This window comes from Dama dama, chromosome 8 (genome assembly GCF_033118175.1).
Source record: "Dama dama isolate Ldn47 chromosome 8, ASM3311817v1, whole genome shotgun sequence".
NCBI classification, from domain to species: domain Eukaryota; kingdom Metazoa; phylum Chordata; class Mammalia; order Artiodactyla; family Cervidae; genus Dama; species Dama dama.
The window spans coordinates 48,638,182-48,653,050 of record NC_083688.1 but is presented as its reverse complement, the minus strand read 5'-3'; the positions used below and the strand labels follow the sequence as shown (position 1 = coordinate 48,653,050).

General features: G+C 35.1%; 1 protein-coding gene across 2 annotated transcripts in view; it reads right to left on the bottom strand.

Moving 5' to 3' along the window:
- Nucleotides 1-14,869, bottom strand: part of PGAP1 (post-GPI attachment to proteins inositol deacylase 1) — a 76,265-nt gene that overhangs the window by 42,038 nt on the left and 19,358 nt on the right. For both annotated transcript variants that reach the window (XM_061149094.1, XM_061149093.1), the window contains exons 5-10: nucleotides 12,260-12,417; nucleotides 8,823-8,875; nucleotides 7,924-7,990; nucleotides 6,203-6,308; nucleotides 5,510-5,565; nucleotides 2,970-3,053 (exon numbers count right to left, since the gene is read on the bottom strand). In XM_061149094.1, coding sequence (XP_061005077.1) covers nucleotides 2,970-3,053; nucleotides 5,510-5,565; nucleotides 6,203-6,308; nucleotides 7,924-7,990; nucleotides 8,823-8,875; nucleotides 12,260-12,417 — 524 coding nt within the window. The remainder of the gene's footprint in view (nucleotides 1-2,969; nucleotides 3,054-5,509; nucleotides 5,566-6,202; nucleotides 6,309-7,923; nucleotides 7,991-8,822; nucleotides 8,876-12,259; nucleotides 12,418-14,869) is intronic.

Below are 14,869 nucleotides of genomic sequence, written 5' to 3'. Positions count from 1 at the left end.
AATCAAGCAGATTGAGTCTCTGCCCTCATGGAGTTTAAATAAAATTTTAAGATATTTTTCAAGAACATAGAAAAGTAAGTTGAAAGAAAACAAGAGCATTGTGGTACTTCTCTACTCTCCACTGCTGACAAAATACTTGTCTGACTTCTTTATCAGTTATCTGTGCTTCCCAGTACAAATACATGACATTACAAACCAAGGCAACAGGAGAGAACTGCATGGGCCTAGACAAAGAAAACCTAGCAACCTCTCAAGATCAACTCATTTGTACGACTGGTTTTTGCAGCTACTAAAGGAGCCTATATCAAAGATAGCCTTTATTATGAAAACTGCCAATATTCCAAACTACTTATTTTGGTGTCTAGGGAATTCTGATTTAGTCACTAACAGATTGAATAAAGTATTATTCAAACTAACTCTAAGACACTGTGTTGTTAAAACCGAGAAGGTGTCAAAAGAACAACTTCAGGTTATCTAGTAAACACTCTTACCTCAGCTAATTATAAAGCTTGTATTAAAAATCAGAGAAAGTCACTCAGGATTTGCTAACTCCTGAAGTATACAGAAAAGAAAACACTATTTGATCATAAAATTTATAGATCTAAAAAAATATCTATCTATGGTAAAAAAAAAAAATGACATCCTCAACAGCTGCTAAAATCATTAGATGAAGGACTGATTAGAACTTGATAATGGATCATGCCAGTAGGACCTGAGTTCACTGAAAAATCAGTGCACTGATTTTTTTTGTCACTCAAAATGGGACAACCACTTACCTAACAATGTGGTAAGTATGCAGCTCTACTTATAAAACACTCCTACCAAAAAACAATTTATTCAAGATTCTAGATCTACCTACCTACCAGTTTACAGAAAACATAAGGGATAGAAATACATGTTAAAAGATAGCACAAGAATACAATCAACTAAACCCAAAACAAATACATGGCATGGGAGGAAAAAAGAGGGGACTGTTATAAAAGAGACATAAGATCTATGAATCAAATGCCATGTATGTACTTTTTGGATTCTGATTCAAATAAGCCAACTTAAAACTTAAATGAACAAAGGAAAATTGAACATGGGCTAGATACCATATGACATTAAGGAATATGTAATTAATTTTGGTGGGTAAAATAATGATATTATAATAATGTGTAAAATTCTTATCTGTTAGAAAGATTGAAATATGTATGAATAAAATGATAAAATGCCTGAATTTTGCTTTAAAAATGCTTCAGCCAAAAAAGTGAAGAAGGATTAAATCACATTAGAATGGCAGAGTGTTGATAACTGTTAAAGCTGTGTAACAGTTATATTCTACTTTTATATGTTTGAAAACATCTATGATAAAAAAGGAAAAGATTTTAAAAAATTCTCCACATATCCATAGACCTTATTACAAAAAAGGGATCCTCCAATGAACCAAACGGATATATTTGCACTTTGGCAAAGATTTTTCTCAATACTGCCATTTTTATTTGGAATAGTGTGGATACTTTAAGCCATCACCCTCAGGGCCAGATTCTCTTGGGATAAACTGTTCATCCAAATTTTAGGCTGAGAAATGCAAAACTGTGGCAAATCCACTAAAATTAGTATTCACTAGTATCTAGCCCACAATGTCTGCCTACCAACTCTTCTAAAGACTTTCAGTTCAGTTCGGTCACTCAGTCGTGTCCGACTCTTTTCGACCCCATGAATCGCAGCACGCCAGGCCTCCCTGTCCATCACCAACTCCTGCAGTTTACTCAAACTCATGTCCATCAAGTCGGTGATGCCATCCAGCCATCTCATCCTCTGTCATCCCCTTCTCCTCCTGCCTCCAATCCCTCCCAGCTTCAGGGTCTTTCCACTGAGTCAACTCTTCGCATGAGGTGGCCAAAGTACTGGAGTTTCAGCTTCATCATTAGTCCTTCCAATGAACACCCACGACTGATCTCCTTTAGGATGGACTGTTTGGATCTCCTTGCAGTCCAAGGGACTCTCAAGAGTCTTCTCCAACACCACAGTTCAAAAGCATCAATTTTTCGGCGCTCAGCTTTCTTCACAGTCCAACTCTCACATCCATACTGGAAAAACCATAGCCTTGACTAGATGGACCTTTGTTGGCAAAGTAATGTCTCTGCTTTTTAATATGCTGTCTAGGTTGGTCTGACTTTACTATATATCAAATGGCAGTATCAACCAACTAAGTGACATATTAGATCCTAGTCCTAAAAAACACAAATAATCCAACAAAAGGGAAATGAGGAAACTTAAATTCTGAAAGATGTAAATATAAAGTGAAGAATCCTAGTGTATGAGGGGAAAAAAGTCAGAATAGAGAGCAAAGCACCCAAATTGGGAGGCAAATTCCTGAAAGCAAGAAGTGTCGATAAATTATTAAACAGTCCTAATATAAGAAAAGATGCTGAAGCATATAACATATTTGTAGCATAGTAGGTACTCATTAAAAAGAAATACACAAAATCATCATATTGACACTGTAAATCTGGGTAACACTGTAACAAAAAGTTACTAAACTACTTTAGAGAATATTTGGTATAAAATGTACTCCAAATTTCAGTATGGAAGTCAATGGAAAAACAGTATTTAGTTTATAAAACAGAGAACAGTTTATAAAACAGAGAACAGTTTTGCTTAAATGTATCTATTCTTTAAAGTACTAAATAATTTTAGAATTAAAGAAACTCTGAACTGAATTCCTTCATCCTAAACACAATGAAACTAAGGTAGAAAGGGTGAAAAACCTAAGCTAGAGGCAAAGTACAAGCTAACAGTATACCAGTTACAGATACATTTTGATCAAGTACTTTTCAATCAATACTCTGTTCCAGATAAATGTTTTTCAATTAAATTGGTTTAATAATAGTTTATAGCTAAAGATGAGATCCATTAAGCTGAATTTTAAAAATAAACAATAGTCAGCCTTTAAAATTTACATAAAAGTGTACCAATTATCTTACCAGCATGGTGCTCTGACAATAGACATGAGTGTAGATTTTTCTGTGATTTGCAAGGGGAAATGTAAAATATATCTTATCAGATTCCTAAAAACAAGAGGGAAAACACAATAAAACTATTATGAGAGTAGATAATTTCATAATTCAAAAATTCAGACAAAGTAATAAATAATTATTCTAATGAATTCTAATGGATTATTTTAATTCTATCCTTCTTGATGTTGCAAACCATTACTCTAGGGATGAGAAGAAGATACAAATACAAAACAGTACAAACTCTGAACACCTGAGCTTGTCTTGGAAGCATCAATACGAATCCCTGCTTTTCTTGTTGGGTTTGGTTTTTGGCCTCATGACTGGACATTTCTTAGCTCTGTTCGCTGGAAAGGCCTTAGAAATGATAGCTCACTACTCATAACACCTGTAAGTGCCCAAGTTACGGATTTTAGATACTGTTTACCAAAAACTAGGAAGAGCTACTTTGAGAAAAAGCCAGATTCAAGGTCTGGGACAGGAAATGTCACACAATGAGCTAAAATACTATCTTATACTAGAGTGAGGAAAACATCAAAGACAACTAGAGAGCAGCTATACCAAAAAGATCCAGGAGCCTGCATTGAAATGGCTTCCACTGGTCAAAGACAGAATAGTTTTGTTGTTTTTTTTTTTTCATTTATTTATATTAGTTGGAGGCTAATTACTTTACAATATTGTAGGGGTTTTTGCCATACATTGACATGAATCAGCCATGGATTTACATGTGTTCCCAATCCCGATCCTCCCTTCCACCTCCCTCCCCATGCCATCCCTCTGGGTCTTTCCAGTGCACCAGCCCTGGACTGGAGATCTGTTTCACAATTGATAATATACATGTTTCAATGCTATTCTCTCAGATCATCCCCCCCTCGCCTTCTCCCACAGAGTCCAAAATTCTGTTCTGTACATCTGTGTCTCTTTTTCTGTCTTGCATATAGGGTTATCGTTACCATCTTTCTAAATTCCACATATATGCGTTAGTATACTGTGTTGGTGTTTTTCTTTCTGGCTTACTTCACTCTGTATAATGGGCTCCAGTTTCATCCATCTCATTAGAACTGGTTCAAATGAATTCTTTTTAATGGCTGAGTAATATTCCATTGTGTATATGTACCACAGCTTCCTTATCCATTTTTCTGCTTATGGGGATCTAGGTTGCTTCCATGTCCTGGCTATTGTAAACAGTGCTGCAATGAACACTGGGGTGCACGTGTCTCTTTCAGATCTGGTTTCCTCGGTGTGTATGCCCAGGAGTGGGATTGCTGGGTCATATGGCAGTTCTATTTCCAGTTTTTTAAGGAATCTCCACACTGTTCTCCATAGTGGCTGTACTAGTTTGCATTCCCACCAACAGTGTAAGAGGGTTCCCTTTTCTCCACACCCTCTCCAGCATTTATTGCTTATAGACTTTTGGATAGCAGCCATTCTGACAGGCGTGAAATGGTACCTCATTGTGGTTTTGATTTGCATTTCTCTAATAATGAGTGATGTTAAGCAGCTTTTCATGTGTTTGTTAGCCATCTGTATGTCTTCTTTGGAGAAATGTCTGTTTAGTTCTTTGGCCTATTTTTTGATTGGGTTGTTTATTTTTCTGGAATTGAGCTGCAGGAGTTGCTTGTACAGTTTTAATAGAAATTTTAGTATCAAAGACAGGACAATTTTAGTATTTTAGTTTAGACAGAAACACAAAAATGTCTGAGCTCATAATAACACTAGAGGAACCCCCCCGCCCCAAAATCTTATGATCACTGATGGAGGGTGTTGGTGAGCCAACTAACTATTCTGAAAACCAGTAAATGTAATATCCAAAGATACACAGAATTATCATTTTTTTCCTTCGTAATCTATTTGCTCCACTCTAGATAAATTTAGCAGATGAGAAGTTTTCTATATAGTATTTCAGTTAATAAAGAAGGAATAATCAAACCACAGTCTTATTGCTTTTGCAATAAATGAATTAATGACTCTATGCCTTCTTCATCAATAATAGCTGCTAACATCACAAAAAGACGAGTCTAGTAAAAAGAAAAGTAAAACAAAAATGTGAATCTGATGAAGCATCTAGACTCAACTACCAAGTCACAGGAAGGAGTAGGCAAAGGAATATATGGAATGACACTACAAGAATGTAATCAGCAAAATCAAGACCGTGAAACTCTGAGAAAAAATGACTTTTTTTTTCCCCAACAAATAAACTGCAAGGACAAAAAGGGTAAAGGAGGTATTAGAAATTTAAAGAGGAGTAAGAGATATATCAACAAATAATATGTAGATTTTGTTTGTAACCTGATTTAAGCAAACCAGAAAACAAGGAAACAATAAAAAATTTGACAGTTATGATAAAACTAGAAAATTGAACACTGACTAGATATCAGGGAATTATTACTAAACTGATTTAAGATGGGAAAAAGATAAGTGCTTATCTTCTTTAAAAAGTCTAACTTTGAAAGAGAAATACTAAAATATTTTGGAAAAAAAATTGTTAAATCCATTGGTGGTATACTTACATTGTAAGCCACATAGGTCCATTTGGACACTTTTACTGGAACCCACATAGATGTCCCTAAGGTAAAAGAAATTAATTTATTTGACTTTTTAAAAAATATTAAGTGATTTCTTTTACTGCATACTTCTCAGTCATAACAGGATTTGAAAAAAGCATCTTCCTGAATACCAGCTATTTAAAAAATATAAAATCCAAGGAGATATACTCATCACCAAGGGGCACTCAGATCAAGTGAAGCATTCAAAAACTATTTGGTGCGTAACTCTAATAAGTATCAACAGAAGTAAACAAATATTTTCCAACCTACGTAGAGTATAAAATACATATTAAAAACAAAATTTACCAGCAAAAGATATGCTATTAAACCACAAGACTAAAGAATGATACCAAGAAACTAAGTCAAGAATGATGTAGCATTTATTTATGTGGCTGTCAGGAGAAGAGAGGCAATTAACTCTTTTAAATTTAGCTACTGTCATATTATTTTCAGTACAAAATTTTTATCAGCAATGTTACATATCACTTTTTAATTTTTTCTCTTAGTCAAGAACCTCATAAGAAATCAGCACAGGGAAATTAATAAAATATAATAGGACTATAACACTGGAAGCATTACAAAGAGTTTATCTGCTAATGACAAATTCACCTAATATCCAAAACTTATACTTAAAATTAAAATGTTATTACTACCAACCTGTTAAGTCAGAAATTATTGCTGGATTTTCCTCAAAGTGTTTTGCTGGGTGTCTTATAAAATGGTGATTCAAAACGGACAATTTCTTCTTGGGATTTTGAGTTATCTAGAAAGAACATTGATATATTCTGTATCCTTTTATATTCATTGTGATGACCTAATGAAACTTTGTTTCAAGTGTGGATTCTTTACCAGCTAAGCCACCAGGGAAGTTCCAATAAAAATAAAGTCAACAGTTACTCTGGTCCAGGCACTGTTCTAAGTGCTTAATGTGAGACTACTTAGCTTTGAGTTATAGTTCCCTTGTAAGTATGTATGTTTTTCTTCCTAAACTGAATGCTTCTTGAGAAGCAGGAAAATATCCCAACATTTTAATGTCTAATGTTTAGTAAAATATCCCAACATTTTATTATCGAATATTTAGTCTAGTCTATCATATATAGTGAATTTGTGAAAAAGCTCAGTTTCATAGTATTTTGATTCTTAACAGTATTAGTCAAAAATTTCTCATTTGTCCCTTGAAATGCATCTGTAAAACACTTACCCATCCAAAATTATAATTTATTACATGCTAGTATTAGGGTTTTCTCATCTTAGAATTTAATAGAAAACAAGATATGATTTGTTAAAATTAGTTTGATTTATCATTTTAAAAATATATACCTTCTGAAATTCATCTGTTATCAGCTGAAATGGGGTTTTTCCTAAACATATTGGCCATAGCTAAACAGTCACAATTAAAACAATGTTGAAAAGCTGAAAAATGTTTCCATTCCATGACTATACAATTGCAATATTAACAGTGTTAAACCTATAAAGCTGATTTACTTTAATACACTAACTAAAATATGGCATCTTGTGATTTAAAATGTGGTAAAACAGATCAATTTGTATCTTTCTTTTATCAATCATTCTCTCTGATAATAGTTATGCAGCTTTCTGAAGGAGTAAAGAAAAGAATACACTACCTTATTCCTAAGAGAAAATGCTACAGGAGCAAGGTTAAGCCACAATAAAAAGGAAAGCATTACCTAGAGAGCTACTGAGAAAGAAACTACACATAATAGACTCAAAAAACTGGAGCCTTCAGGGGAAAGAATTCCCAAAACCTTCCATAATGACAAATAATATGAAAATAAAAGGAACTTTTTTCTCCAAAGAAAGAGAAAGTGAAGTCGCTCAGTCATGTCCGAGTCTTTGTCCACATGGACTGTAGCCTACCAGGCTCCTCCATCCATAGGATTTTCCAGGCAAGAGTACTGGAGTGGGTAACATATCCTTCTCCAGAGGATCCTCCCAACCCAGGGATCCAACCCAGGTCTCCCGCATTGCAGGCAGACACTTTACCATCTGAGCCACCAGGAAAGCCAGATCCTCTGTCTATGGGATTTTTCCCAGGCAAGAATACTGGTGTGGGTTGCCATTTCCTTCTCCCTTCACCCCCCAAAAAAGAAGGACATATATCAAATGTTAAACAGTAAAAAGGAAGAACTGAGGAAGATTTATGCTATCTTTCATTCTTTCAATTTTACTGCATTCTTAATTATTACTAGTGATCAAAGATTACAGATAAACAAAGATATTTCCATTTGAAACTAATCACAGTCAATATAAGGTGTAGGCTTCTATCACCATCCAAGTAAAAAAATGTATTAAATTTTTCACTGCTCTAACAAAATGTTTTACTTCAATGAAGTAACTTTTAGTTTAAAAATACATACTTGTTTAGTATCAGCATCAATAAGATCAAAGAATGCTCGAATTGTAGTCAATTGCAATTGTTTACACCTGAAGAATAAAATGTTACAAATGAAACTTTCTTTAAAAATATACTTTTGATACAAACATAAATATACTTCGATAAAAAACATAAAAAATTAATGGACTATAGAAATTTCTTTTAATGCGGTGAACTCTAAAATTATTTAACAAATCATTATTATTAAGCATACATCTTAAAGCTGAAACTTATCTAAATAAAGTAAATTTAATCTTCCCAGATATTTCAGAGTAGAAGTATCCGGCTGCTCTGTCTTCCCTAAATCTCCACGTCTACCCGGGACACAGGCATATTGTCTGACCCATCTTCACATGTCTGAAATGGTTGTGTTCCCGACACCACTGATTGCACAGCCAGAGCAAGGTGAAAAGAGAATCTTTAAGCCAATGGACACAGAGATAAGATACTAGGGTTTATCTATTTCCTGCCCCTTATTTAATCTATTTATTTATATTAAGCATAAATCTAACTCCTACTTGGTTTTCCATGTGCTGTTCCAGAATAATCAATGCTGCAATAATCAAGTCCCTGAGTTTGGTGACTGGCCAAAGTCTTTGATTCTGCCCAACCATGATAAATCCCAAAATTCTGACATTTGACATTAGCTTCATTTGAGACTGATGCTACTGGTTCTTCAAGCGATGGTTTTACAGGTTGTCAAGGACACCTTGGTCAAACCAAGACAAGAACAAAGGTTGAAATTCTAACCCCTAAGTTAATCTTTCTCCCAAGCCCTTATTTATTTATATAGAAAGCTCTAAGAAAGATAACAAACCAACCTATTCACTCATGAGAAAAGAGGACCGTCACAAACTGCCAAAGTAAGTTATATTAACTTACCACACAATGGAGAGGTGGTCTGTTGAGACCCATGTCTTAGGCACTGCTGAACTCTAAAAGGAAAGAAACAAAATCATAGTTAAGAAAAGCACACTTGTTATTCTCCAACAGCCTTGAAATTCTTATAGGCTAGTATTTAGAAACATGTAACATTAGTTTCACTATTTTATGATGCACAGACATTTTAAAATGTCTTATAAAAAGGTAACCCCTCCCAAAAAAAGGTGACCCCAAAATATTACAATATTTCCTGTGTAAAATAACTCTCTTTGTCATTACTACTTAGTCAAGCTTAAATTATTCTTTAAAAATTATTAAAACACCTACAGGTTACTTACTGAAGTTTAATGTCTAACTCCTCATTACTCTAATAAGAGGCTGAGTTTATAAATTTTTAATAAATCATAGTGTATGTATAAATTATAATAGATATTTCAGTAATTTCAGTTCTGATTAGGCTATCACTTAGTAAATTCTAAGATGTTAATTCTAATCAGGATATATCTGAGAGATACCTAGGCCTGGGGAGACTTTATTCAAAATAAATATGCCTAATCACAAAACTACCAAATCAGACTTTCATAAGTGGGGTACAGACTTTCATTAAAAAAAAAAACTCTAGATGATTAGCAATATATACTACAGGTTAGAGACAGAAGGGCAAAAGCCTAGTAAAAAATGTAAGTTTTCAGAAGGTTTCCTAACAATGACCAGCAACATCCAAGAGCTAGAGAATTTTTTGATACAAGGTAATGACCTCCTCGTGAATGAATAGCATCTTACATACAATGGGGGAATATTAGGTAAATCTAATATTATTTTTCATATCATCTCTCTCTCTGCACTGTCAAAGACACAAAGAGATGCTCTCCCTAGAAATGTCAAAATAAAATGAAAATAGGAAACTAACAATGCTATGTGTGATAAAATTTAAAGGCCTAACATGCCTCTTTAATTTAAAAAAAAAAAAAAAGGTATTTATAACTTCTAATGAGTCATTGAGTCATTGTAACCCTGGTACTCTGCAAATAACAATGTGTATTTGGGTTCCAGGCTCTACAGTTGAAGGAAAATCTACAGCTTACTAAATGAACTTATAATATCTTATTTAGGAATTACTGCTGGCAACTTACTTTAAAAACTGAGACAACCAGAATTCACTGTGGTTCTAAGGTTTCATTAGATTCTCAGTAAAATGAGAGCTCACTGTAGACATAATTTACTATTAACTAGGACACAAAGCTAATTTACTTTCATTCAGTCTAATATCTGTGTTAGAGCTAAAAAAAAGTCAACATAAACAATAAAGGTAGTTGCTCACAATCTTTGTGGTAGCTAGAGTGCGTATTTCAGTCTCTTAACTCTAAGGAGTGACTAAGTACTAACAGTGTGTAAAAAAGAGGGATATGTGTCACCACCAGACCTGACTGCTCTGCCTCCATGCTTTCTCCTCCCTTCCTGTGGTTGAAACAGTGATGATTAAAGCAACCTTTTGGGTAAGGCATTCAAGAAGGGGAAGCCTGAGTCCCTTACTGAGCCTCCTTCATAAAACCACCCACCACTTAAATACACACCTAGGGCAGTTAAATGAGCAAAATGTAAAATTCTACTGTTTAAGTGCCATTATCTGCATAAGTGAACATTATAGAAGTTTGACCTACCATACTAAAATAACTAAGGTCTTAACTTGAATGGTTTTTTCCCCCAATGGGTTCAATGTCATTTAACTGGTCTAGAGATAATCATTAAAAAATTACTTCGTAATAATTGTTTTTTTAAGGAGAACATACATGCAGATATATAAAAGACTTAAGATTATTTGAGAGCTAAAAACTAAATAATGAAATATTTAAAAGCTAAATAAAAAAAATAAAAATAAAAATAAATTTTAAAAAGGCTAAATAAAACTCAGATTATACAATAACCAGCTTTAAGTTCCATAATAAGTGAAATATATTTTCATCAGAGACACAGATACACAAGTTGCCTTAAACACAATACATTAACAAATCAATTAGAAAAGCATGTGCACACACACCATTAAAAAAACCAAATTCTTTAAAAGCTGTAAAAGAGGGTATCAATACAGCATCATGCTCCAGATCAACTCTAGGCAATAAGTTATATCCAATTTTATATGACTAAAACATCTATTTTTACTAAGAATTTCATATTTAGAGTTTCAAGAACTAGAATATATCTGCCCAAAATATTTCAGCAGCAAAAAACCAGATTCATACCAACAATGAGCTTAGAGAGGTTTACCAATAAGTAAATTAGTACTAATTAGTTCCAAAGCTATTACGGCTATATCATAGCTCCTCCAGTAGTAAGAAAATGGTTGATAAGGGCAGAGCAGCCTAATAATTTTTGTTCTATGTAGCATTCAATATTTACTTAATGAATAGCAATTTATGGAAGAGCAATAGTAGCTAAGTCGAGCAAAGGCATATCTATGAAGAGAACAACTATGAAACAAAGAACTATCATCTAAAAAGCAAAAGGAATGCTATGAATTTTCTTTTTAGAAATTAAATTGAGTTATATTTGGAGACAACGTGTTACTGAGTTTAAAAATTAAGCTCTTAACTGAAGACTTCAAAGTTAAAAATACAAAAATAATGTAAGTCCTAAAAAGAAACCTGAACATATTTTACAGAAACTATGTATCCCAGTTAAAGATCAAATACCTGATGTGCTAGCAGGGAAGAGTAAGTAGCAAGTTTATTTATCAGGTTTCTATCTATACTTTGATACTCTATTAAGTATCAATCACTCAGTCGTGTCCAACTTTTTGCAACCCCATGGACTGTAGCCCACCAGGCTCCTCTATGGTGTTCTCCAGGCAAGAATACTGGGGTGGGTTGCCAGTTCCTTCTCCAGGGGAATCTTCCCAACCCAGGGATCGAACTCTTGTCTCCCACATGGCAGGCAGATTCTTTACTGTCTGTGCCACCAGGGAAGCTACTATCAAGTATCAAGGCTAAATTTTAAATTTTAAAACCAGTAAACCTTCATTCAAGTATAAAATTCAAGAGTATGTGAAACGTTTGATCTACTACTGTTGTGTATAGCATACCACTGAGATACACCAAGGGCCCTCGGATTTCAGCCCACACTTTCTCATACTTAATACTCTAATCAATAGATAGGCACTTTGAACAAGAAACAATTGTCTTATATAAGAGTGATTTGCATGAAGTTTCTAACATTTTTTTCACTTTCCATGGATTTAAGTATCCATGCCTCTGCATTCCCAAAATAATAATATTCATTTTTTCATATCTCTGTCCTCTCACACACACATGCAAACATGTACACACAGTATACTACAGCAACTAAGCAATCATTTCCAACCAACCACATATCAGTTCTCCTTTCATGCCCCACTGTGACCATCATGTTACTACTTCAGTAGAATCTTTAAAAAAGATTACCACAACAGATAAGGCACTGGTATGATGGCTTAATTTTGGTAGAAAAGTCAGTCCTGAACGAACTTGGTAATCCCGGAATCCTCCAGCTACAGAAAGTGTGGTTAAATTTATCTGTCTAGCATTTAAAATCCAATAGTTGTTTACAGTCATATAAAAATCTGGTGGGAAATAGAAAAGACATACATTAAAAGTTAGCAACCACTCCCTGAAACAATAACCTATCTAGGATACTAATATTAAACTGAATTTCTGTTTAAGCCATATGAATTGTCTATAAACAATGCCATCCACATTTCTTTGAGTAAAATCAGTTATCTTTACACATATTCTACTTTCCCCATCAGAGTACAAATACTGAGTTAATAAACATATCAATAAAGAAAAAAGATAACCCAATTTTACTAGCTTTGACAAGTCTATAGCAAACAGGTCTCTACATTCCACAAGGATGCTTTTTTTTCACAAGCTACATAATATAGAAAGAAACACCCCAAATTCTTCCAAAGATACAAGTTTACTATGCTAAGGAGCTGTACATCTTCCTAATCATGGCTGTGTCCTTGTTTATAAGGGCTCAGAAGCTTTTTACTGCAGCTACTATAGTACTGGTGACCACACAAAGTGCTATTTAAGTTCTTAAAATATCATCTATCAGGGCAATGACAGTCACATTATTCTTGGGACTCTCTACTGTAGAAAATCTGATGTTTAAGAATATTCTATTCATTTAGTTTAACAAGCAGTTTCAAAGGGAACTACTTGGGGATAATTTTTCCACTTTACCTATGGAAGATGAGAAAAATTTGGGCGACAGAGCATGAGATGGCTGGATGCATCACCGCCTCAATGGGCATGAGTTTGAGCAAGCTCGGGGAGGTGGTGAAGGCCAGGGGGGCCTGGTGTGCTGCAGTCCATACGGCTGCAAAGAGTCGGACAGGACTGAGGGACTGAGCAACAGCAACAAGGACGCCTTGGAGCAGGACACTGGCTGATGGCAGCGCAGGGAGAACGTATCTCTGTGGGCATCTGCGGCACAGGGAGAGCAGGTCACTGAGCTCTCCTCCTTTACTTCCCACACACATTCCATCCTGCATCACAAGGACCTCCTGAGCACATCCAAGTTCTGTCTGTGCCTCAAGCAGAGCCACCCCTGGCCACAGTTCAAGCTCAGGATTGCACATACCTGTCCTCAAGACAGATCCAAAGAGGGGCTAAGGAAGTGAGCTTGAGGCATATGGACAAGAAAAGTCTGAAAGACTGGCTACCTGGATCATGGTCCAGAAGTAAAGGTACAACCTCTAAGGGGGAGGCTGTTTGCCCTGTACACTCCACACCTGTGTGTGTATGGCAACACCAGAGCAGGGCCCTCTAAAGTGCAGAGCCCAGAGCAAGGCTTCCTTTCTCCCTATTTAAGGACACTATTTCCAACAAGTACAAACAGGGAATCTACTTCTGCGCATAATATGGGTCTCCTGAAAACCTAAAAACCTATCATCCTTTGAACTTTTGCTTTTTTACACTAATTATGGCTTGATGCAATAAAAAATAAATACAAAATAAATGGCAAAGTGAAAGTCGCTCAGTTGTGTCCAACTCTTTGCGACCCCATGGACTGTATAGTCCATGCAATTCTCCAGGCCAGAATACTGGAGTGGGTAGCCTTTCGCTTCTCCAGGGGATCTTTCCAACCCAGGAATCGAACCCAGGTCTCCCGCAATGCAGGCAGATTCTTTACCAGTGAGCCACAAGGGAAGCCCAAGAAGCTTGCTAACTACTGGGAAGGCACCTTGATCCTAAGAAGCACTTTCAGCCTAAGCCAGTGGTCCCCAACCATTTGGGAACCAGGGACAGATTTTGTGGAAGACAATTATTCCATGGACCAGGATTGGGGGAATGATTTCAGAATGAGTCAAGGGCATTACATTTATTCTGCACTTTATTTCTAGTATTATTACATCAGATCCACCTCAGATAATCGGGCATCAGATCCCAGAGGGTGCGGAAACCTGGTCTAAACCATTCAGAGGCAGACCATAAGTATCCTTCAAAAACACTAAAACCTGATTCTCTTGACAGTTCTTTCCTCAGAGAGATTTTTAAAAAGGATTTTGAGTAATTCTAATATAACTTGCAGGGCTCACCTACATATACCACATAAAATGCAGTAAGAGAAAGAAATCTTATTATGATGACAAGTATTGTGACTATGTTTTTAATTTTTTCTAAACCTATTATAAATAATAATTTATAATTATTAGAATCAGGAAGGCATATTTAACTTCAATACAAAATTAAATTTTTTATTCAAAGAGTTCTACAGGCAAAGTTTTAAATATAATAAGGAGAAAAATCAAGCTTCTCTTTAAGTATTACTGCACCAGATATCTCAGCAAATAAGTTACTCCTTGGCAATGGCATGCTGAGATGGGTGTTTTGGATAACTACTCTGGTTTGGAGTCCTTAGGGTATGTGTCTCACTAATCTATAAAAAAATTTTTCAGCACAATTAAGATGATGCAAATTTTTATAGAATAAGAAGCTGTACAAATTTACTGATCAGGAAAAATAATTATTTCTTTCTAAAGATTTTCTTCTACACACACAATATTC